This window comes from Melanotaenia boesemani, chromosome 5 (genome assembly GCF_017639745.1).
Source record: "Melanotaenia boesemani isolate fMelBoe1 chromosome 5, fMelBoe1.pri, whole genome shotgun sequence".
Classification (NCBI taxonomy): Eukaryota; Metazoa; Chordata; class Actinopteri; order Atheriniformes; family Melanotaeniidae; genus Melanotaenia; species Melanotaenia boesemani.
The window spans coordinates 9,339,997-9,365,860 of record NC_055686.1 but is presented as its reverse complement, the minus strand read 5'-3'; the positions used below and the strand labels follow the sequence as shown (position 1 = coordinate 9,365,860).

Here is a 25,864-nt window from a genome sequence, read left to right as displayed (position 1 = left end):
TACTCAAATATACTTGTACTCGGTCTAAAAAAATGAAAAACGTGTTATTGGTGCATCTCTTCTGAAAATAGTTACTTAACTTATGAGTTAAACTGATAATTAAGAAAAAACTTTTGCTGAGCAGTGAGAATTTATTTTACCTTTTTTTATTTATTTATTTTTTTGGAAACAAAGAGATTCAGACTGAAAATTCACTTTTATTTTGTACAAATTTATAAATATAAAATAAAGATGCATTTGCGTGTTTCTGCATTTTAAAGTGCAAAAAAACCCCAAAAAAACAACAAAAAACCAAAACATTTATAAGTAAATAGACTTAATACAAAGTAAAACAGCGTTAACAAGGAGTGAATAAAAGATTTATAAAAAAAAGTCTTCTGGAAGATCACAGATATTTTTTTACTTGAATCAATAAAAGTAAGTTTGAACCTGAACGATGGAAAGTAACAAACTATATCTGTAAAAAACAAACAATCCTGAGCTGCTCTTCGCAGCAGTTTTGATTATGTTACCAAGGCAGCAGCAGTGATGATGATGATGAGGGTCTAGGTGAACTTCTTGATGAAGCGCAGTTTGAGGTATGCTATTGTGAGGAAGCAGATGGTCATGATGATCAGAGCCAGGTGGTTCTGCCAGAGGCCCCAGCTGGAATAATCCACGCCCTGCTCCTCCAGAAACGCCTCACCTGTGCAGCTGAAGACGCAGCGGGAAGATGACAACGTTACTGACTTTATTCTGTGTGCACTGGTTAGCTGGCAGGTTCGCCTTCTAACTTAGTCGATAACTTTACTAAACATACCATATCAGGAGTATTTTATGGACCAAGTAGTTAAGTAACCATTTAACCAAAAAAACTTCAGATTTTACTTTAGTGTTTATTAACTTAATAACTTCAACAACTAATACACTAGCTCGTTACCTGGCAACAAACTACCAGGCTGATTTAACCACGTAACCAATCATCTAACAGTCACATTAGCTGGTAAGTTACCAAATATCAGGAGCATCTTTTACATGAGCAAATAACCAACTACTATATCTACCACGCTGATGTGCTAATTACTAGCACGTTAGAGTGGTACTTGTGTAATGTGGTAATTACTATTTAAATCCATGTTTTAACCAGTGATTACTTCACTCTGACACATTCTTTTAAAAAAGAATGTTTCACCTTTCAATAAAAACTAGTAAACCTCTCCTGAACTGTCTAAACTAAAATCTGTCTTTATTCTGCTCCACTTTATCAGATTTGACCTTTCCAGATTTATGTTTACATATTTTACTATTGTACTATGATCTGATGATCTGATAAGTTTTACAGCCACATCTCAGTTATTCCAAAAATATATTTATATTAATCCTGAAAGTGCTTGGGTTAATTTAGATGAGCCTGAAACATTTTCCGTTTGTGCAATATGTCTTCTTAATTTTTTAATCAACAGTAACACATGTACTAATATTTACAAGTCTTACAAAATAAATAAATAAATAAATAAAAATAAATCACAAGCATTCCCTTTACTGTGACTCAAAAAGTATTCAAAATGGCCTTGTGGTTGTAGTGTTATAGAAATTTCATTACGCAATTTTCAAGCAGAAGCCAAAAGAATAGGCACAGACCTCGAAGAGTTAAACCACTAACTTCCTCACATTTTACCACAGACATTACCAAAAACTAACTAAAAATGAACCATCACAAAAAAACAAGAATTCAACAGTTAAAGTATTAAAGGAATCGTCCAATCATCAAACTGCTAGGATCAATATTCATGTAACTATAGAAAACACAGATCAATTTCCTTGTGTGTAAGCAACTAACAGACTTCCTAACAAACCATTTGTCATAGCAATTATACAAATCTGAAGGTTAAACTAACTGGATCACAATTAGCTAACATAATTAGCAAATATGTTAGCAAACAACCAGTTAGCTAACAACCAGTTAGCTTACATCCAGTTAGCTAACAACCAGTTAACAAACAATCAGTTAGCTAACAGCCACTTAGCAAACAACCAGTTAGCTAACAACCAGTTAACAAACAACCAGTTATCTAAAAACCAGTTAGCTAACACCCAGTTAGCAACCAACCAGTTAGCTAACAACCAGTTAACAAACAACCAGTTATCTAAAAACCAGTTAGCTAACACCCAGCTAGCAAACAACCAGTTAGCTAACATCCACTTGGCTAACAACCAGTTAGCTAACATATATGCTTCAAAATTCCTGAACTATTTAAAAGAACCAAATCCAAGTGCTGAAGTGCTCAACATGATATTATCAAGTTTGTAACCCATCATTCAACTCATTGATCAGAGAGGCTGACAACAGCTCGTTTTAACAACACCCCAGTTACATTAAGCATTGTGTTTCTTACGAGGATCCTGGAGGAATGACGGAGCTGTTCAGCCCATTACAGAAGTTCAGCCCGGTGAACTCATTAACCTGCAGAGCCTGAAGAGACGGAGACAATCAATATAATCCTCAGGCATCAAACTTTAATTACATTTACAGAAATGACTATTTGGTTTCCTCAAATACAGGGTTTCTCTAATCCTAATCTGAGAATGAATACATGTAGCAGCTTCTTCTCTATCTGTTATTTAGCAATTAGAAAATTAGGCAGACAAACAGGTAATTAACTATTTAAAGTGGGAGAAACTGAGGTGTGATGTGTACGTACACTAAGGCCATATCTGGGCACACTTAAGTATTTTAACCAAGCGAGCCAGCTGACGATGGAAGGAAGATTCACCAACAAGCCTGCAAAGATCTGCAGAACAAAACACAAAACACAAGAAAGTGAGACACTAAAAGATGTGAAAGTTAAAGTTGCAGGATCATGATTTAGATCAATAATATCCAGTTTTAATGACTGTAAACTACCTTAATGTGCAACCCCCCTTACAAAATGCTGCAAAATAAGGTCACAGAGCTCTCTTAAGAACAGTAATCTCTACAATGGCCATTTTGGAAACCTTATTTTCCTTTTTAACGTCCAGATATACCATGTAATAGTTGTTACATGTGTTTGTGATGGTGTGTGTAGGTGTGTTTGTGAGCGTCACCATCATAAAGACGCAGGTAATGGTCATAAAGATGTTGGCGATGGCCACCACCGTCTGGTCAGCCGAAATGGCCATGGCCATGGAGGTGGCTGTGTAGGACACCAGAGCCACGGTGAACATGAAGATGAAGAAGGCCTCAGCTGTGGGTTTCAGACCTGCACACACACACAAATGTGCAGCAGAGTTATAACACCGGCAAAAGGGAAAACTGGAAGAAATCTGTGAAAATGTCAACAAATTGGAATTATTTTGGTTGTGCATGTAGAGGTGGGTTTTGTTTGTTGTTCACTCACCGATCATGAAGTACGCAACGCAGCTGAAGATGATGGCGGGGATGGTCCTCAGTGTGATGATGTCAGACAGGATCTTACACAGGAAGTAGACGGACACCCTGTAGTAGCCGCTGATATACTCATGACTGCAGAAAGATAGAAATACAGGAAAGGTTTCAGTGATAAACATCCTCTGAGCAGCGTGTCAATAATTATTTTATTATGTCTCGTTTCTGCATACATGTGCGTGTGTCAACCAGAAGTTTCTTTATTTGGTCTCAGACAGGTTTACCTTCAGAATTTGCTCATGTTAGAAAATGAAACTGCACAGTGTGCGAGAAGCTATAAGCCTCCAAGTTAGACTGAGTACATTTAGATCACATTCAAGTGTTGCATTTATCTTACATTGGTATTAAAATGATAGAAAGCTGTGGAGTAGAGTGCATTAAAAGTAATTCATGTGACTTTTAATGTGTTTCATAAAAATAACAGGCACACATTATTTAATGCAGAAAACTGAAGTTGGCCTTTGGTCTTTGTGGCAATGATATTTACATCCATCTGAAAGGAAATGCATTTCTCCATGTTGACCACTAGAGGGCAGAATATGGATACAGTTGGAGCTGTGGACAGAAAACGTCTATGTGGAAATTAGGAGTTTTAAAGTTAAAAGGTTTTTTAAAATAATTAAATGATTAAAAATAAAGTATTTTCTCTTTTCCCCACTACCACTTCCACTACTGTTTTAGTTTTGACCATATAGGAGTTACAGCTGATAAAAATTACTATTAATGATTTTGGAATAAATACAATAAATGAATAAATGAATCAATAAAAATTAATAAATAATATGTACATATATTTTTAAATTACCTTCTGGAATGAAAAAAATCAGTATTTATTGTAAATTACTTAATAAATTTTAAATAAAAATGAATGGAAATGGTTCATTTGTGTAAAATGATCTCATAAATTGAGAAAAATGTGAAGGATTTAAAAAAAAGAATAATATCTGGGCTGCTGTTGATTGGTCTTATGAGTAAATGTGTGTATGTGTGTGAGACCCACGTGAAGAGTTTCCTCTCTGCGATGAAGAGCTCGGCAGCCGACAGAGAGCTGAAACACTGATTCACAACGATGAAGAAGAGCGCGCCGATCCTGGAAATACAATTACAAAATGAACTGATACAGAATTAACACTAGAATCAACTAAAGCTGGTCATGCACCAAAGTTATTAAGATATAATTTACTCCATACAAATGTCATTTTTCCAGCACTGCTCACTGAACTTTGAGTTTCCATTAGCTCTAAGTTATAATCATCAATGTGACAAGAAATAAACACTTGAAATATATTTTGTATTTCTGTGTGTGATGAATCCAAATAACATAGTTAATTGCTGCTCCTGTTATATCTACTGGAACACTACCAGAACAAATCCTGCGGTTTAAAATCCTGCAATTTCTGCCTAAAACAGGTTTTTATGGATAAGACTTGTTTGTGGACCAGCTTTTTTACTGGACTACTTTTACTGGACCCTTGCTGATGAACCAGGAGTGATTTTGTTTCAGCATCATCTGGTACTGGAGTACAGCATGGCCTCAAAGATAAATTGCATTAGCATATGGCACATCCCAGAATCTTAGCTTTCCAGTGGTTTATAATATGTAGGTACTTGAAAGGGAGAGTAAAATACATATTTGTCATGTCCCGCCCACATGATGTCTGGTACAGGTTAACAGCATGATTAGAATAATATCTTCATAAATAATCAGGAAAAAATCCTGAGAAAGATCAGTTTTTCCTCAAAAAGGCATTTAAATGGCTCCTTTTTTTAAAAAAAAAAGGAAAATATATGATTACCTTTATTTAAAATTACAGCTAAAAACCCCGGCCTGATATTCACGGTACGTTTATTAAACCCATGACTGGTCGAGTGCTTTTTAAACTTTTTCAGATAATCTTTAGATATTTTCTCATGTTTTAAAGCCCTCTGTGGATCTTTTCTTATATTTCCATGAGTCTAAAGTCAGCAATAGGAGAATATCTCTGGAATAACTCACAGCCATCACTGCTGTCTGCACACATGTGGTCTTATTCTCTTTATTCAAGAAACATCTGTCTTTTTGAAAAATAACATTTTTATTAAAGTTGGACTTTTCTTTCAATTCATCATGTATCTTAAATATTCTTTATTGCTTTTAACCTTAGTTGGATTTTTAGTATTTTGACGTATTGTTTTCCACTTTCTGATAAAACATTTTGATTTATTATTCTTAATAAATTGCATCAAACCTCATTCTGCCACTGATATCTGTCATAATGTATTTTCCCAGTGATGTGCATATTAAATAAAATCAGTCATCGGTGCTGCTTAAGTAGATAAAAACAGTAAAATACCTGTTCTGCACTCCGCTCTGATTGTCCTTGACATCAAAGAAAAGTGCTCCGACAACCAGAGCGAGGAAGAGCGTTACTGCAACCTTCACACAATAAAAACAAGACAAACAGATTATTACCAGTCACTGCAGGGAATTCAGAGCAACAATAACAACTAAATAATAAAGAAATATTGAAGTATTTTAACATAAAAAAAAGATTAAGTATGTGATTCTGCAGTTCCTATTTTGTCCAGTAGATGCTGCTATAGCTGAACCAAAACTGTTAAATGAACTAAAAATGGCTCAAAGATACTCCTAAAACACGAGAATGTGTTTAATTTCTACACATTTCAGACTCAGTGAGGGGAAGCAGAAACAGACCGGAGCTGCTTCGTATCCTACCTGAGCGATGGAGGTCTGAGGGTTGAGCAGGAGGTTGCGGAAAGTTCTCTTTAAAACCCATTTGAACTGGGTCAGGAAGCCGGTGTTGTAGGTGATGGTTCTGGAGCGAGAGGAGGTGGTGGCCGGCTTTCCCTGAACTATCGCCTCTGAGCGATAGGAAGAAAAAAAAAAGGATGTTTAGTGTGTTTTTAGTCTTTTTACTTATTGTTTTAGCAGCTGTGTTTGTTGTTTAGTGTCTGATTACTATCTAGTTATTTTGTGACTTTTTGGCCACTTTAAAGTCGTATTGTAGCTGCAGTTGTTTTGCTCTGATGTGCTTCAACAACTTCAACCAGTTTTGGCATTTTGTGTCTAATTTAACTCATTTTGTTTGTGGTTGTTTAGTGTCTCTGAGAACTATGTACATACATATGTACAGTAGTACATACATACATATATAAACACTGAGCAGGGCACCTACCCAGCTCTGCTTTGGTCTCTTTATAATTCTGGCAGTTCCTGTACTCCTCCACCAGTTTGTCCTCGATCCCTCTTCTGGACATCGACACCGAGTCTGCATCCGGACGTGGATCTGAGGAAATAAAACATCAGACAGAAAAATTTTAAACAACAATAATAGTTGTGTGTGTATAGCATTTTTCACAAAAAAGTTTAAAAAACCAGTCTTTCACTGCTTTAAAATACATCAATAGTATTGAGGCAGCAAAGGGAAAGAGGAGGAACCTTCAGTCTTAAAATGGGCTTTGTGGACCACCGGTAACACCCGGCCTTCTGACCTGAAACTGAAGCAGGTCTGAGGTGGAAGGAGGAGCTGGACGAGGCTCTAAAAGTTAAGGTCAAGACTTTAAAATGTATTCTTAAATGAAATGGTAACCAGTGAATGGAGGCCAAACAGGTGTGTTTGTTGGTCCCAGTTAAAACCTTCCAGCCGAGTTCTGGGCAGCTTTAATGAGGTTAAGTTTCTTCTTATCTAAGCAGGTTAAAGACTATCAGACCGGTCCAGACGTGAGGATATAAAAGCCGGGACGATCATCTCCACTTCAACCTTCAACACTAGAGGCTGCCATTTATAAAAATGTTACAAAGTCAGTTAATACATTCATCTAAAAATAAACTGGAAATGTGTGTAAAGCTTGATTCCACGTTAGAAAATTCTTCTTTTTTTATTAACCCCTTGATGCCTGCTGTCATAAATTTGCAACAAACCATTTCTGTACTGGCTATTTTTTTATCTATTTATTTTTATATATATATTTGCTTTTATTCACTTATTTATGTATTTCATATTTATTTAATTTTGTTATCATTATTGTTATTAATTCAACTATATTTTATTTATAGGGGCGGTAGGCTCAGTGCGTAGAGCAGTCGTCCTGTAACCCAAGGGTTGCCGGTTCGATCCCGGCCCTTCGAGCTCATGTCGAGGTGTCCCTAAGCAAGACACCGAACCCCTAATTACTCCTGATGGGTCGTGGTTGAGGGCCCTGCATGGCAGCTTCTGCTATCAGTGTGTGAATGGGTGAATGTGATGCTTTGGATAAAAGCGCTATATAAGTACAGACCATTAACCATATTTTATTCCAGTTATTTTTTTTTATTACGTTTTTTCCAGATTTCTTTAGTTTTTATATAATTGTAAATAAATTAAGGGTTTAACTCATAAAGGCCCGACCCATGAAAAAATGGTAAGAAAAGTTGAATTTTTTAAATATGAGGTCTTTATTTGGTCCTTGACCAAAATGTAACATAAAAATTAACATTTTTTTTGGGGGGGGGGGAATCTACCATTTATTAGCATGTGATAGTTTAAAAATATTATAATATGGTTTTCTGCTTCTGGCTATCTATTAGGGGACAGAAGACAAGTGTCAGATTGTGTTCAACAGGATTTTTAGCAAAGTTTATACCATAAATTGAAGCAAAACGTCTCAGAAACTGTATGTGACAAATATGTCAAGTCGGGCTCTTATGGGTTAAGGGACTACCAGGAAACTTTTATTCATACACATTTGTCTACTTATTAAAATTTCTATGAAAAATTATGAATCGGAGGGGTTAATGATATTTTTGGCTTTACTACTCTAAGATAAAATCCCTGGGAATCACTTTTACTCCTTTCATTGTTTCCTTTCTGTTCAAAGCTGCACACCTTCTTCCTCCATACTGTTGAGAGCGACGGCCGTTGAGTCTCCGTTAATAACATCCAGGAAAAAGTCGGCGGGGTTGTTGTGGGCCTCACAGGTGTATCCTGGAAAACAGATTCCATGCTGAGTTACAAACATCCACTTAGGCTGCCATCTTGAATGGTAAGATTTAAGTTCTTACCGATGTCTGAAAAGTAGTCCAGTGCTCTCTGTGCTGGGCCGTGGTAAACCTGGACATTACAAAACTACATTTAAAATGATGGTGGATTCTTTTCTCTTTACATTTTATCATTTCAAATAATTGAGATGACCTGTTTGCCGTTGACCAGCAGAGTGAGGCTGTCGAACAGGCGGTAGATGGTGTACCGAGGCTGATGGATGGACAGGATGACGGTCCGACCGTGATTAGCCATCCTACAGAAACAAAACATCAGCTCCACCTGTACAACTGCTTGTTAGCACAAATATCTAATCAGCCAATCACATGGCAGCAACTTAACACATTTAGTACCGTAGACATGGTGAAGATGACTTGATGAGGTTCAAACTGAGCATCAGAATGAGGAAAAAAGAGGATTTAAGTGACTTTAAATGTGGCATTGTTGTTGGTCTTTACTGGGATTCTCACACACAGCCATCTCTAGGGTTTACAGAGAATGGTCTGAAGAAGAGAAAATGATCTGATCTGATCTGTGGCTCAACATGTTGGAGTTTGTGGGGAAAATACTGAAGCCCCACATTAATAAATGATTGTTTATGATATTTTAAGGAGCATGAGGTGTTTCATTGGTGTAGAAATCCTCAGAAATTGCTCAGACTTGCTGTTTTAGGATGTGGAAGTGAGGACATGGTGGTTCACTTTGGGGTAGATCTTTAACGGCTTTGTTTCAGAGTTACAGACTGGTCAGGTTTACTCAGATAACAAAAAATGTTCGGCCCAAATATGACCTTGACGTAAACTGTTGACTAAATGTATTGTGGATGTCAAAACTCAACCATGTGATCACCAAAAGTGGCCCACAAGGACATTATTATTAGGACCACTTCTGGCCCACAGTATACTAGTCATAATCCACGTCCAGGCCAACAACTAACATCTGGACCACATGTGGCCCACAGGAGACATGCAATAATCAAAGCTAGGCTGCCAACTGACATCTGGTCTAGTTCTGGCCCAGTTCTGGCCCACACTACACTAAACAGTGCTGCAACTAAGTAACAAGTACCAACAGTAGCCTGTTTTCAACCCAAACATGTCCAGGAATGGAAAACTATTTCCCTTGCAGCAGCAGAGTAAGCGTGTGAGCGTGATCACCTCTTCAGCAGCAGCAGGACGGAGTTGGCCGTGCTGGCGTCCAGGCCCGTGGTGGGTTCATCCAGGAAGAGGACGGGCGGGTCAATGATCAGCTCCATGCCGATGTTCGTCCTCTTTCTCTCACCGCCGGAAATCCCACGAATCAGCTGCGTGCCCACCTGCACAAACACACACTCATTCTTTACAGTTTTTATGAAATACATTTCCATCCTTTCTTCCTTTTCTTTCAGCCTCCTTTACTTTTTTCTGAAGATTTTTACTGTCTGATTCATTCATTTCTATATTGTTTCGTTGTCCTCAGTGTCTCTGCTGGTCTTTTTGTTTTTTGTCCTTTTCGCAAATATTTTTATAACTTTCTTTTGTTTTTATTCTTGATTTACTTCATAAATCATTTTCGGTCATAGTTTTTATGCTCATACGGATGTCTTCCCATTATCCTGCATCTCTTCCTCGCCTCCTCCTCACCTTGGAGTCGGCCACTCGTCCCAGTCCCAGCTCCTGGATTAGCCTGTTGACCTTCTGCTCCTTCTCCTGCTGAGTGATGCTCGATGGGAGGCGGAGAGCTGCTGAGAAGGTGAAGTTTTCTCTCACCGTCAGCGTTCCCATCACCACATCGTCCTGCAGACAGGAAGTTACCGCTGAAAAATTAACTAAAACACAAACATTTAAAGCTGCGGGATGTCCCTTAATATCAATAATATCTCTCCACATTGAATTTCATTTCCCCTGCTGTGACTTGTGACCTCAGCTTTTCTAAAACAATTTATTTAATGTGACTAAAACAGATTTGGCCAAAGAGGCTTGTCTTATTGTTGCAGGCAGTCGCTTCCTTCCAGGAAATCCTGCTAAATCAAAGATGTGGTGGACTGGCCGCCACAGGTCTGACTTCCTGTTCCTTTCACCCACCTGCACCACATATCCAGAAAGGCACTTGAAGTTCGGAGGCTGAGGAGCTCCGTCAATCAGGACTTCTCCCGTCAGGCCTGCAGGATCCTTCCTGGCTGCCAAAACATCCAGAAACCTGAAAAAGAGAAAAGCCTCCAATAACAAACTGGTTTTGATGCAACAGGTCTGAATATAAAGTTAAGTTTAAAAATAAAAAATAATGGAGCCAAGAGCATTTTTTTTCCTTCTTTTAAATGGGATGTCTTTTCCATATGGCATCCAGGATAAAGGATGGGAGGACAGGAAAATGGGATAATTAGAGCAGGAAAGGAATTTCCTGCTTTCTCCATTGTTTCAAATGTGTAGGTTTATTTTAAATAAATATTCTCTTTAAAATAAATAAAATAAAAATTTTCATTAAAGTAAATAAAAAAAATAAATAAATGAGAATGAGAGGTAACAAAATAACTAAAATTAAATGACTGAATGAATAAGGGAAAACAAAATAAAAATAAACAAAAATAAAATTGAATAATTTTATTCTGCACACATTAACACACATGTACACCACCACTAAATGGAAAAACATGCAATTTTGAATATTTTTGGGAACATTTGACCTGTATTTGGATTTATCCTCTTAAACCAAAACATTTGCAGCACTCACGATGATTTGCCGCTTCCTGTTGCTCCCATGATGGCGTTCAGCCCTGGCTTCATGATACCACTGAGGGCAAAAGAAGACCAAAAAGAACATGCTTAATGGTGGACATGCAAGTGGTTTTTATATTATTGGAGCTATTAATAGTGTCCTTAGACCTTATTTCCACTATTTTGTCTTTAAAGTCACAAGTTTTCTCTAATTCATAAATACTGGTGGTTTGTCACGGGAACCACAGGCTGAACTCACTTTTACTCGTCAATGATTACAATCACTGAACAGTAAAATACAGAAGATAACAGACACAAACTGCTTTCACATGAGCACATGGTGTCCTTTCACCGACTACAGCTTTCATAACATCCACATAATGAAAGACTGATAAGTTTTACAGCTGAGTATAATCAAATCTGGTGTTGCGGCCACACATCAATCAGTGTTCTGATTTCCTAATTACTCAACTCCTCTCCTCATGTCTTAGTCCCTCCCATCACAGGGAGAAGGTGGGGACACTTACATCAGGTTTAAGTAATATTTGTATAGCTCTTTGTTTAAACAATATTATAAAGTGCTTTACACAATAAGGGACATGCTGAGTTGGGTAAGTTGACTGTATACATGAAGTCAATAACAACATGTTTGATATTGTTAGCCTCATAGCAAATTCATCTAAGTCATATTTTCAGGTTGTATAGGCAATGCTGCAAAAATAATTAGCAGTGTTAGGAGAGCACAATCAGGTAGATATCACATTTTAGCCAGAATATGACTATGAATATGCAATGAGGATATTGATTATGTAACATTATTAGACATTACCAAAGGCTTTCTCAACAAGAGAAAGGGATTTAACAGTAACTAGACATGGTGTGAGTTCAGTGTGTAAAAGCTGGAAATAAAGATGGTGCTCTGACAAATAGAAGTTGGAGGACCAAACAAAGTGACCTCTAACTTATGAGAGTCAAGCTAAGAGATTTGCAAGGCCGCTGTGGTCTGTGAGTGTGTACAGCTGAGCGTCATCAGCGAAAAAGAAATGTAAAGCTTGTTATGGTCCTGAATAAAAAGTGGTTGCATGTAAACAGAATGGGGGTCCAAAGACTGAGCCCTGTGGTACACCACAAGGCTGGGACATGCTGGATTCAGAGTGCCCATTCTAATTTCCTTTTTTGTATGATGATCATTAAATGTGTTCATGAGAGGCTGTATTACAGTTTGATCAAGTAAACTCAAATAAATCAATAAAGCATATTTAAAACACAATTAAGGGGGGAAATGAGTCTGCATAGTTCCAAATGTCTTTTGTTTTATGTAATATCTGCAAATTTTTTCGTATAGTCATGCACCAGCTTCAGTTCTGTGTTTCTGGGAGGTGAACTGTCTTAATTTTAGGAACCAAAACTGCTTTAATCCCCCCCTTCAGCAAACAAAAAATGCAGTGACAGTTGAGTGTTGCAACAATTTGATTAATTTCGTAAGTTTTCCTGAGAAACTCCGGGACACAACATCCTTGTTCCTCCATCTGAAATGAGTCAGATCATTCATTCAATCTCATACAATATAAAGCTGAAACCATGAGGTTGCAGTTTTCTTCCCTGAATCTGAAGTCTTGACCCCTCCCTTCTTTCCGTCCAATTTTAAATGTTCACTTTAGGCACTTTTTAAAGTGACAAGTGGAGGACAAAAGAAGAAGTGAGGACTGAAAAACTATCTACAACAGATAAACAGGATCTGAAAGGTGTCCTGAAGAAATAGGATAAATCCAGCAAAGACCTGAACCAGGACCTGAGAAATGCATCTGGACCTTCAGCTGATCCATTTACTGTTGGCCAAAGGCTCATCAGAAATGGTCTCCATGGAAGGATGGCTAATTCTGTTTCGTGTTTTTAACACATAATGCATCCCAGTTGTATCATAATTTATCTGATAGTAGGCGACAACATTACCAGGTAAAAACTCTTGATTGGTGTTTCTGCTGCACAACCTTGGAAAAAATGGACACCTCCAAAATAACCAGTTTGTGAGCTTCTACAATTATACCGTATAAAAGTAAAAAAATCACAAACCAATTGTGAACCGTGAAAGCGCCAGGCAATTTTTTTTTAAAAACTGTTTATAAACAGTTTGATGCAACATTTCACAAAAAACCCCACCATAACCGCGTATCAGTACTTGTTTACACTAGAAACTTTATAGACACAGAACATGTTTGAAAGAAATCTAATAAAGGCAAGAAGGGGCTAGGTGGCATCTTAAAATCTGTCATCTCAGGGTTCTTTAGCAAGTTACGAGTTCTCAGTTCAGATAAACTAGGTCATTTTTTAACTTTTGCCAAAACTTTCTTCAGAACACAGAAGTCTGGTCTGGATCAGGGTAGCTGTCCAGCTTTGATAAGTCTCGTCTCATCGAAAGTTCGATGGTTTGAGACTGAAAAGCATTCGGTCAGATGATTGTCACACCACTCAGTCATGTTATGGTAAAATGAAGGCCTCCTAAAATCACATAACATTTTTGATGGATGGATGGATGGATGGATGGATGGATGAATAGATAGATAGATAGATAGATAGATAGATAGATAGATAGATAGATAGATAGATAGATAGATAGATAGATAGATAGATAGATAGATAGATAGATAGATAGATATTCATTCATCTTTTTCTTTTTGCTGATTTTGAAAATAAATTGAGAGAGTACTTCCACTTCTCAATTGTCTGTCAGGTTATTGGTCAGCAAACATTTATTTTGCAACCCTCATCATGTAGCTCATTCTTTTAACTGGCCTTGACAAATACAGTGACATGACTTCCTCTTTTCAAAAATCTGTCATTTATCAGCAGATTTTAGAAAACATGACAAAGCAGTTTAACTCCAGCATGTGTTTTAGCTCACATTTAATCATAGATAGACTTATGGTTTCACATGTAATTTCCATTCAGATTTGACCTAACTTTGGCAGAAATGCAGACAATATGTGTTGCTCAGTTGGCAAAGCATCAGTCTCCCATGTGGAAGACCAGGGTTCAAATCCCTCAGGGTCATTGGGCTACTGTATCCTCACTTTAGATAAAAACATCTGCTAAATGATTGTAATGTTTGCCTGAGCGAACCAGTCACACCATCAGCTCTGTAGTTGGGGGTTGATAATAACAGCTTTTCTAATTCATAAGATCCAAACAAAGTTTTACTACTTCCATTGAAGTTAACCCTTAAAATTCCAAGTCATTTTTTGTTTGTCCATTTCTTTCAATGTAAAAACGGATGTAAAACTGCGTGTAGAATTTGAATCCTTTTCATCCCAGTCAGCATGCAAACATGTTTTCAGAACAGCCTCAGCTGTCAGATCATGAAGCTAAAATGATGTAAAATGAATGTATCAACAGATATAGCAGCATAAAGGCCGACCAAAACAAGAAAACAGAATTTATTACTAACAGAACTTTGTAGAAACAACACACAGGTCAACAGTAACCAAGCATTTTGTCATCTGCACATCATTCTCTCAAGTCTTGGCTTGAAGAAGAAAAAATATTGAAGCTGAATCAAAAACAACAGAAACTTTTTACGTATTTCCACTTTTTCCTCCAGTTTTTTTTTTTTTTTGTGGTATTTACAGTTATTAATGTGTCTACTTACCTACTATCCTCACAAAACCAACTCAGCTGAAGTTAACCCTTAAGTATTTGAGCCACTGTGCATCAAAAACCTCTTCTTGGCTTTATTCAAGCCATAGAGGAGCATTATTTTTCTTTTTTTCCTGACACATAGAACTTTCTGCTCACTTGTTGATCTTTGGCTGCTCCTGATTGGACACTACCGTCAATTTAAGCTCTATTTGAAAAGTTTAATTAGAAGTGGGCTTATCGTCATTTCTGGGTGAAAATAGAGGCCTTTTAGTGACACAGTAGTAATAGTGATCGTTTTAATGATGAAAATGTGATAAATAATGGTGATGTCATAGATCACGCATTGTGGATTTACTACATAGAGTAACAGAATAAACACTACACTTTGCGCTGGATTGTAAGCCTCCTGGATGGGATATAAATAACTGTAAAACTTCCATAGATCACCTAAAAGCGTGAACTATCCATCCAAATCATATCTAAATCACAATTTACCCTACAGAGTTACATACTACTGTTTCTGAAAAACCAATGATTATATAAGAGATGGTGCTCGGAGTGCAGGAGATCCCGTGGAGTTTTAAGGATTACTAGGCGGATTTATGAGATTACTAGTGTGAAGAATATACACATTAGTGGCATACAACTTGACAGATTCCTGACTGTATCACAGAAATACAACAAAAATGCTGATTTTTTTCCCTCAGTCCAGTCCAGCCCTGAACTGAACCCACCGTTCAGCTCTGTCAATGATTACACACATTGAACAGTAAAATACCATAAATACCAGCCAGTAACACTTTACAGGAACGTGTTCACGTGTCCTTTGACCAAATACAGTTTTCATAACATACACACAATATGCTGCTTTCATAATAGAGTAGCATAAAAAATTAGTCACCTGCTGGTGTTTCAGTGTGTGTTCAGTTGATAGGATTGTACACTTTTCTGTGTAATTACAGTCTTTGGCTAAAAACAATTTTTTAATCTGTTTGTTTTGGCTTGGATGACCCTGAAGCACCAGTTCAAGCTTACAGAGGTGGAAAAAATTGTTGGTACCCTTCAGTTAATGACAGAGAAACTCACAATAGTCACAGAAATAACTTGACTCTCACAAAAGTAAATTATATGAAATCTAACCAGTGAAAATCAGACATTGCTTTTCAACCATGCTACAACAGAATTATTTAAAAAATAAACTCATGAAACAGGCCTGGACAAAAATGATGGTACCCTTAACTTAATATTTTGTTGCATAACCTTTAGAGGCAATCACTGCAATTAAACGATTCCTGTAACTGTCAGTGAGACTTCTGCACCTCTCAGCAGGTATTTTGGCCCACTCCTCATAAGCAAACTGCTCCAGTTGTCTCAGGTTTGAAGGGAGCCTTTTCCAGACGGCATGTTTCAGCTCCTTCTAAAGATGCTCAATAGGATTTAGGTCAGGGCTCATAGAAGGCCACTTTAGAATAATCCAATGTTTTCCTCTTAGCCATTCTTGGATGTTTTTAGCTGTTTTTTGGGTCATTGACCTGTTGCAAGACCCATGACCTGCGACTGAGACCAAGCTTTCTGACACTGGCCAGCACATTTTTCTCTACAATCCCTTGATAGTCTTGAGATTTCATTGTACCTGCACAGAGTCTAGACACCCTGTGCCAGATGCAGCAAAGCAGCCCCAGAACATAACAGAGCCTCCTCCATGTTTCACAGTAAGGATGGTGTTCTTTTCTTGATATGCTTCATTTTTCCATCTGTAAACATAGAGCTGATGTGCCTTGTAAAAAGTTCCATTTTTGTCTCATCTGTCCATAGGGCATTCTCCCAGAAGCTTTGTGGCTTGTCAACATGTAGTTTGGCTTTTTTATGGTTTATTTTCAACAATGGTGTCCTCCGTGGTCGTCTCCCATTAAGTCCACTTTGGCTCAAACGACGATGGATGGTGCGATTTGACACTGATGTTTCTTGAGCTTGAAGTTCACCTTTAATCCCTTTAGAAGTTTTACTGGGCTTCTTTGTTACCATTCATATTATCCGTCTCTTTGATTTGTCATCTGTTTTCCTCCTCCGGCCATGTCCAGGGAGGTTGGCTACAGATTCATGGATCTTGAATTTCTGAATCATATGTGCAACTGTATTCACAGGAACATCAAGCTGCTTGGAGATGGTCTTATAGCCTTTACCTTTAACATGCTTGTCTAGAATTTTCTTTCTAATCTCCTGCGACAACTCTTTCCTTTGCTTCCTCTGGTCCATGTTGAGTGTGGTAAACACCATGTCACCAAACAGCACAGTGACTACCTGTAGCCTATATATAGGCCCATTGACTGGTTACAAGATTGTAGACACCTGTGATGCTAATTAGTGGACACACCTTGGATTAACATGTTCCTTTAGTTACATTATTGTCAGTCTTTTCTAGGGGTACCATCATTTTTGTCCAGGCCTGTTTCAATACTTTACTTATTCATTTTTTTTAATAATTCTGTTGAAGCATGGTTGAAAAGCAATGTCTGACTTTCATTGGTTAAATTTCATAGAATTTTTATTTATTATTACTTTTGTCAGATTCAAGTTATTTCTGTGACCATTGTGAGTTTTTCTTTCATTAACCAAAGGGTACCAACATTTTTCCAACATCTAAGAACCACAAAGGCCTCGGCACACCTTTCTTCTTCTTCTTCTTAATATTATTATATTCAGTTTAGAATAAATAGTAAATTTACCCATTTAGATCAGTTTCTTCAGAGAAAAATTTCAGCCATTTTAATTTTTGGTCCAGTATAACCTCTTTGTTGCATGGTATCCACTGCAGTGGACATCCGTTTTCCAGCATGGGTGTGGATGGTATATTTGGAAAATTAGCCACTTCACTGGACATTTGTGAGTCAATTAATATACCACCACTTGCTAAAAATTAAATAAATAAATCATAAAATCTAATATATATACTGTACATACAACGTAATTACCAAGTTTGACTTGAGTGATAGGACAAGAAAATAAGGCAGTTATATTTTATAGAATATTTATATTATGAATAAGACACATTCTCTTATAAATATTTCTATAGAACATAACTCAAATAACATTAAATAAAGAAAAGCATTACTGTACAAGCAGATAGGAGTAAAACAGTATGTGTAAAAGATGTGGCACATATTTTTAGTAGTCGTGCATCAGAGGATTAATTGAGGGTCTAAACAAATATTAAAGCAGAAAGAAACCTGGAAAAGAGGGTGTTTACTAATATAGTGGTTATTTCTGGGCCACTAATCTCCAGAGTCAACGTGTTTCTGTGATATTAAAACCCTTAATGTTTACACTAAATACAGCTGTAAAGGTATCAAGGCAGGTCAGCATCCTGTTACTGTGCCTGTTTGTTGATTTAAGGTCAAAGTTATTGTTTTCTAACAAGCTCCTGTATGTACAGTGCTTGTGTGCTGCAGAGGAAAGTGGGAACCCGAGTCTCTCCACAAAGGAAACTTCCTTTCCCAAAACATGTGAGAGTATTTGATCCAGAGCAGGCTTGATCAGGTCACGTTTGCTTCACAGGTGGGCTCCTGGTGGCACGTAGACAGCCACCACACAATAACTGTTTACAGTGAGTAGAGTTCGTACTTCACCTGACGGCTAAGGCTAGGAATGATTTAGTTCAAAAAGATGTCAAATTCATGAAACGGTGAATACAGATGCCCCACCAGCATTTATAGATACATAATTTTGCTGTGAATTCAGTGTGTTTCAACACTAACACAGGATTTGTTTGTAGGGAAAAAGGAAATTTGTTGCATTGATGCTAACAATAGCAAACTGAATCGCTAACGTGTCTACTCTGCAGGAAAAGCTATTCTTCTAGACACACTGCAGATTTTTGCCAAAAACATTAAAAACAGGGACATTGCTTCGTTTTTTTTTAAATCAGCTAAAGCATAATGTTTCTTGAATTAAGGCAATGAATATATCATTTGAAGGGACTCAAATAATATTTTACACCAATTTAAGACTAGCTTGCTAGCTAGTTAGCTTCAAGCACTAGTTTATGATTCCAACACTTCTTTTTATTTGCCATATAATGAAAAAAATATGGAGAATTATATTTCTTTCTTTAATAAAAATTGACAGATATGTTGGACATAGCTAAAGCTAGCAGAAAGTAGAGAACATTTAACATAATATTATTATATAATACTTGTATTGTTTTAGTATAATAAGTCAGATTGTGGCCTTGGGTAAATTTAGAGCATACATGGTGTGTAAAATACAGAAAGTTAATAATTCAGCAGTCATGTCTCCATTCTCCATTAATTGCCTCATCTTATTTAGACCTCTCCACAGAAAAGCAGTAGCAGGAGAAATTAATTGAGGAAATGTTTATTTATTGTATACTTAATGTGCTTCTAGACATTTGGTCACTGACTACAGTCCCTTATTAAAATAGTTGGTGGGTTAACTACAGTCTCATTGAGTGAAAAGCATTAAACATTTCTAAACATTTTTTCTGCTTTCCTTAATCCCCCCCATTTTCTTAACAGGGAACATAATTTTTTTCACATAGCTTGAACTTATTTGATGGTTGCGGAACTGGCATAAAAGCTTTCCAATTTGGACTTACGTTTTGATAAGCTACCTTAAACACACAACTTTGGAGTTTGTGATCACAAGCATTAGCATTAGCACTAGCATGCACTCACTTTATCAGTCTGATTAGCTGCTACATTTCATCAGCCCACATTTTCTGAGGACTGGTATCTTAATTTCACAGTGATACTGAACTGAACAAAGTTCCTGAGACTTAAAATTAGTTGTCAGCATTGATTGCATCAGTTTAATAGAGCTTTAAGACCATCACAGAGCTTCGAAGTCTCCTACGCAGACAACCAAGCAGCTGCAACATCTTCTAAAAGGCCTAAACCAAACTTTTGCTCATGTGAATCTTCCTTTCAAATATTAGAATAAGCCACCTTTTTCCACTTTGTGTCATAGCAAAAGACAAATAAAAATAAAGAATATATTTTGGATTGTTTTTCCACGTCAAAAGTTTCTGTCTGCAAAGTTGAGCCTTATTCTCAACCAAAAACTCATCAAAACTGAGTTTAACAATGAATTAAACATTCAAGAATGTGTCTAAATTAAGCATTAAAGAAGTACAAAGATGTATTTTATGTTCATCTGAGCGGAAGTATTACTGTTGTACTCACTTGAGGTCGATGAGGATGTCTTTGGTTGTGGTCTTCTTCAAGCAAAAACAGCCACCTCCCTGTTTCACTTTGTAGAAAATATTGTGGAAACTGACAGTGGCGCCATGCAGCTGCTGCTTCGCACCTGCAGACTGTTGAACAGTTAATTCACCCAGAGAGCTCCTCAGCTATCAAAGTGTAAGAGATTAGCATGAAAGGAGGAAGGTACCTGGGATTTGGAGGCTCCATTCAGGCCGGCTTCCATCATCTCCTGGCTGTTTGGTCTCCTTTACCTCTTCTCCTGTACCCAAAACACTGAAAAAGCACGTTGTATTAAGTAACACTTCTTTTTTAAGGCAGATCATCTAAATGAAGAGAAATTAAACACATTTATATCTATGCTAACTTGATGTTACTAATGCACCTGAATGAGATAGTTCTAACTATGCATGGGAACATAATTAAACTGTGGCCATAAGATATAACATGGATCTTTTTTATTTAATTTAACCCAGTTTTAATCTTGGGGTGAATTATAAAGATATTCTGTGACCTCTCGCAATTAACGACAATGTCATAATTAGTAAGAAACACTTCATTCTGCTGCTTAGGATGCACGGTTTGAAATAAAATAAAAATGTGGGCAAATTACTAATCCGCAGCCATGACTTAATTATTGCCTTTCCATGCATAAGTAATAATCTCATTTCCATGTGTTAACTAATCCATGACCATGAGACAAAACATACTTAATTTAAAAGATTTGTCCACAAAGGTGTAATCATTTAATGAAATGTGTACATTTTTTTCTCTATGCCTGGCCTGTAAGTAGGATTTTAAAATACACCAAAAAATAGAGAATTAGACATGAAGCATCCATTTAGGTCCCACAGGTAAAAAATCTGCAGCCACGAAATAAAATGTATTTTCTACTGATGTAACCAGACGGACTTCGAACACAGGAAGCACAGCATGATGCAAACAATACGAAGAAAAAGTCACGAAGGATGCTGAATTAGTTGCTTATTTTAAAAATGCAAAAACAAAAGAAAGTAATTTATGGTGTTCTTTTTTTCTGTTTTTTACTTTTACACCATGTTAAGTCCTATTTAAAAAACACAAGACGATCATATCTGGACATCTTTTAAATTAACTCAGTGCCTTGATTTTTTTTTTTCTGCTAATTTTTTTTTCTTAAATTTTCACTGATGTGTGGAACCACCTTTATCTAAATGTTTGATTTGTTGTTGTAATGCTTTTATCTTCTTTTAACTTGTCTTGTATTATGCTTAGCTTTTATGTTTTTTTCTTTTCCGTCCTATTTTTTCGCCGATTTGTCTGTCTAGTATTTATTTTGCCTGTTTGGAGAAGCTGCTTTTAGTTTTTACGAACCCTATTATGCTCTTATTTTTGTTCTAACTTGTTTTGTTTGGCTGAAAAGTGCTATATAAATAAATTTTATTTGATGAATTGTTCAAAAATACTCCAAAATGAATTCATTTTTATTTCTGTTTGGTTAGTTTGATGAACTTTAGGCACAAAGCTTCTTTTAAGGAGATCTACTGTATATTATGTAGTCAAAATGAAAATATGTCCAACATGATGTCCTGTTTAAAACTAGAGATCAGACTTTCACTCCAGCATGAGAGCAGGAAGTTGCAGAAGATATGGCAGCAGGAATCTCCAGTATGAGCTAACAAACAACTAACTTTTCATGTTGTATCGTTATGTCTGCATATATCTTTGGACTGATGGCACTGGCAAAGAAATTGAAGCTTTGTTTTGTTTGTTTGGTTTTCCTTTGTTGTCTCTTGTTTTTTCTCTATTGTTTTCGTGGACCCTGCACTTGCGTGCTCCTGTGTCTGTATGTGCATTTGTACGGGACCTTTCCTCTGTATGGTGTTAAAGAAAACCTTAATAAAGAGATTCTGAATTAAAATAAATAAAACTATCTTGAGGGTTAGTGAGTGACAGTGCATGCAAAATGTAAGTACACGTTTTTCTGAACCAAAATAAACTGAGAAGTGGTGGTTAGCACCGTTGCCTCACAGGAAGGAGATTCCTGGTTGTCTCACAGTCTAGAAACAGTCATGTTAGTTTAATTTGTGTCTAAATTCTCTCAAGATGTGAGCACAACCCTGCGATGGACCGGTGACCATGCATAGGTCTTCCCTAGTACCTGATGGGACATTAGAAAATACATGGAAAAATAGAATTTCTTTTAATTCAGCTAAATAAAACATTATATTTGCATGTTTCCATCCACTGCTTCTTGGTTATTACTTTGTCAAAATAGTTGTAGATAGAGAGAGTTCCTGTTGTACTAGAAACTGGGACTTTCGAACAAATATTTGTACTTTATTCCATTTAGGAGCTCGGTTTCATTTACCTTTTATTGATCTGCCAGCTTTTCCTCTCCTCTAAAGGCTGTTTTCATCCAGTTCAAATAAAAAATGTACATAAACATCTTTGCATGTAAAGCCGCTTTTCTTGAAATGGAATTTCAGCTTTTAGATGTTTCATGAAAAGCTTAAACATTCCTGTACAAACGGTACATTTCTAGGACAATGAGGAGCTGCTGACTGTGACATCTGCATGCTGCAATAATCACTTTACTGCATGCTGCTGATTAAGCAACTGAAGTCAAAAATAGCTAAATGTGATTCTTATTTCCCTGTTCTGTAGCACAAACAAGCACCTAAAATTTAATTTAAATAAACCAGAGCAAGACAAGACCTCATAAATCTGTATAAAACATGCTACATATGTTTGCAAAAACGTTAAATAAGAGAGCATTTCTCACCTGAAGTTATAAAATGCCTGTGAAAAGAGCTGCTAAAAGACATCCAAACAACAGGAGGCTGGCCAGGAGAGTTCAGGGTCTGCTGGGATCAGTGTGTGTTTGACAGCGAGCGAGAACAGTTTGTTTAGTGTACAGTGACTGTGTGCATGCGTGTGTGTTTGGTAAGCCCAGTTTTATGACTGAGGCGTGATAAGATATGTAGGGAGAAGGGCAGCATTGTCAGCGACTAACTTTTTCCTCCTTCAGTTCCCTAATTGAGGAAAATAGTATCTAAAACAGCTCATCATCAGTTCATCATGTTGACACAGCTTTTCTGCATAATCACAATGTTTTAATTAAAAACAACTCTCAAAGCTTTTGGTATAATTATCTGCTTTTTTTGGTTGGTAAAAGGCAAAACTTGAACATTACTTTAAGAAATCTTCTAAAGGTTTTTGTTCGTATGAAGATTTTTAATGAAATGGATGAGTGGAGACATGGTAAACTTTCCAGTGCTTTACATAACTGCCTCTTACTTTTTACTATCAGAGACACTCAGACTGATGACACCAGATGTAGTTTACGAGTCAGTATATTGTCTGAGGACGCTATTACATGTTCACATTCAAGGACGAAGGACTTTGACAGGGTTCACTCACCAGCCATTTTATCAGGTCCACCTTACTAGTACCGGGTTGGACCCTTTTCCCTTCAGAACTGCTTTACTTGTGTCATAGATTCATCAAGGTGTTGGAAACATTCCCCAGAGATTTTGCTGAAACCACCATGTTTAAGGCTTTCATTGGTGAGTTTCTCACACAAGTTTCTCTGTTCAAGAAACCAATTGGGGATGATTTGAACTTTGTGACATGGTGCATTATCCTGCAGAAGATGCTATACTGTGGTCATAAAGTGGTTGACATGGTCAGCAACAATACTCAGGTAGGCTGTGGTGGACGTGTTGTGTGCTCAGAGATGCTATTCTGGTTGGAACCAGTGCTTATGTGACCTGTTGCCTTTCTATCATCTCCAACCAGTCTGCCCATTCTCCTCTGACCTCTGACTCACAACTGCTGCTCACTGGATGTTTCCTCTGTAAACCCTAGAGATGGTTGTGTGTGAAAATCCCAGTAGATACTCAGAACAACAACCATGCCATCTTCAAAGTTACTCAAATCCCCTTTCTTCCTCATTCTGATGCTCAGTTTGAACTTCACTATGACTCCATGACTAGTGGTACTGATTTGCTGCCATGTGATTGGCTGATTAAACAAGCAACTGACCAGAAGGACCTTACAGAGTGGCAGATGACTTAATGTTACACAACTGTCTAAATTTGAAAAAAATACTTTAAAGGTTCCCCATACATCTCTAAGTTGGCTTTTATCGTTGACCAGGGGATTTAATTATTAAATAAAAATTTAATTTTTAATTTGCAGCCTACCACCCTATCTCAAAAAGAAAAAAAAAAAAAAAAAAAAAAAAAGCCCTTCTTACCATCTGTGTGCTCAGAGGAGCGGTCCTCTATCTGGAGTCCTGCAGCAGATGCAGATCACGCCAGCAGAAAATTAAATCAGCTCTTCTGCAGTCTGACTTACTGGCAGGTCTCTAACAGCATCGGCCCAGGATATTCTGATAAAACTCGTCTGAAACCAGTTGTTTTCCAAACCACATGAAGTGACTGTAAGCAATGCAGCAGGATGAAGGTGGACGACGAAGAGCTGCTGGGGCGGCGGGTGGAGACAGAGACCAGGTCCGTTCTCAGCCGCTTCAGTCTGTACAGGAAGTCAGAAACATTCACATCCTGTTTCATCTAATTCAATCAATTATTTCTAAAGCCATACAGCAGTTTTTACACGGTCTCTGTTTTAATCATGATACTGCAGCTTCATTAAACTAAAGCATATATTTAATTAAGTATCTAAGAACAGTGGAAATCTCACTAAGAGAGACCACTACGCTAGTTTTATTTTTATATAAAACAGGCGAACTTATATCTTACATACTTCAAAACCAATCGTGTATTTCTGACACGAAAAGACAACGCGACGCACCAGCAGCTGAAACAGGAAGGAAAGATGAGGGGGAAATACCGATTTAATGAAAGGATGGATGAATTACCCGAGAAGTATGTGTCTGCCACGTTATTAAAGCTAGATGTCCGATTATATATTTTGATAAATGTGTGTGCTGCAGGTGTAATTTGAGGTACATCAGAAAGGTTCGTGCATAGACTGTATAGGTTTCATGCCATAGAAACACGTTACACTAAAAGATGTGACCCATCAGAATCTGTGACCGGATGGGCGACAGTGTACATTTCTCTGCATACATCTTAGAAGAGGAGCAAAGTCTCGAAAACACATGTATTTAGGTCTAAGTTCATTGTAATGTAGGTACAGTAATAGCTATCAGAAATGTGACCTCTGTGTTCTTAGAAGAGTCCAGACTAGGGGTGACCTATAGGACACAATTTCTAATAGCTATGAGAATGGTGACTTTACAGTACCTGCATTATAATTAACTCAGACTTAAACACAAGTTTCTTTCGACATTGCTTGTCTTCTGACATGCATAGAAATGTACAATGTCGCCCCCTGTGGTAACAGACTCTGACGGGTCACAGATTTTAGTGTAACAAATCTACATTGAGGAAAACAGCAGCTTAGTCATGTGTAGAGGTCAGGGGTCACAGTATCATGATGAAATTGATAGGACTATCAAGTCCAGGTTAACTAAACTCACATTAATTGAATTTGTCATTGGATATGAATACTATCCTAACTTATCTTTTGTTCACAGAGAAGTCAAACAAAATTTTAAAATTACAAACAATTAAGACAGAGTAAATTTAAAGCCCCACTACTAAACGCTGGCTGATCTTCTCAGTGAGGCACCCCCTAATGAAGGCGGATTCAGCCTCCATCTTCATCCTGTCCTTTCTCTGAGCGCTCTCCAGTCAGTCTGTTAACCCTTGCCTTATCTCTTGCATTGTTACTTAACTTCTTGTCTTCTCTTCTTCCAACAATGTCCTTTAGCTTTATTGAATTAACCACAGTGCATGTTGAAAATGGCCAGTCTGTTGATATCCAGTTGCTAAACTCTTTTTTTGCTCACTTTTGTGCAACTTTTAACCATGAATTGCTGTA

At 37.2% G+C, this 25,864-nt stretch overlaps 2 protein-coding genes across 3 annotated transcripts in view; one reads left to right on the top strand and one right to left on the bottom strand.

Annotated features, from left to right (window-relative positions):
- Window positions 1–25,864, top strand: part of LOC121639738 (tripartite motif-containing protein 16-like) — a 191,967-nt gene that overhangs the window by 79,902 nt on the left and 86,201 nt on the right. The window lies entirely within an intron of this gene.
- On the bottom strand, window positions 280–24,483 carry abcg2a (ATP-binding cassette, sub-family G (WHITE), member 2a). Of its 2 annotated transcripts, none has more exons than XM_041985193.1 (19): window positions 24,213–24,483; window positions 20,163–20,248; window positions 19,955–20,085; window positions 11,134–11,193; window positions 10,488–10,602; window positions 10,047–10,199; window positions 9,582–9,739; window positions 8,578–8,680; window positions 8,448–8,496; window positions 8,272–8,370; window positions 6,583–6,693; window positions 6,123–6,268; window positions 5,740–5,822; window positions 4,407–4,496; window positions 3,360–3,484; window positions 3,067–3,221; window positions 2,682–2,771; window positions 2,376–2,452; window positions 280–693 (listed from the first exon to the last, which is right to left on the bottom strand). In XM_041985193.1, exons 2-19 carry the CDS (start codon window positions 20,199–20,201, stop codon window positions 546–548), a joined length of 1,932 nt encoding a protein of 643 aa, XP_041841127.1. In that variant the 5' UTR covers window positions 20,202–20,248; window positions 24,213–24,483; the 3' UTR covers window positions 280–545. The 2 variants fall into 2 exon arrangements, with proteins under 2 accessions (XP_041841127.1, XP_041841126.1); XM_041985192.1 differs by lacking the exon at window positions 24,213–24,483 and adding an exon at window positions 22,737–22,883.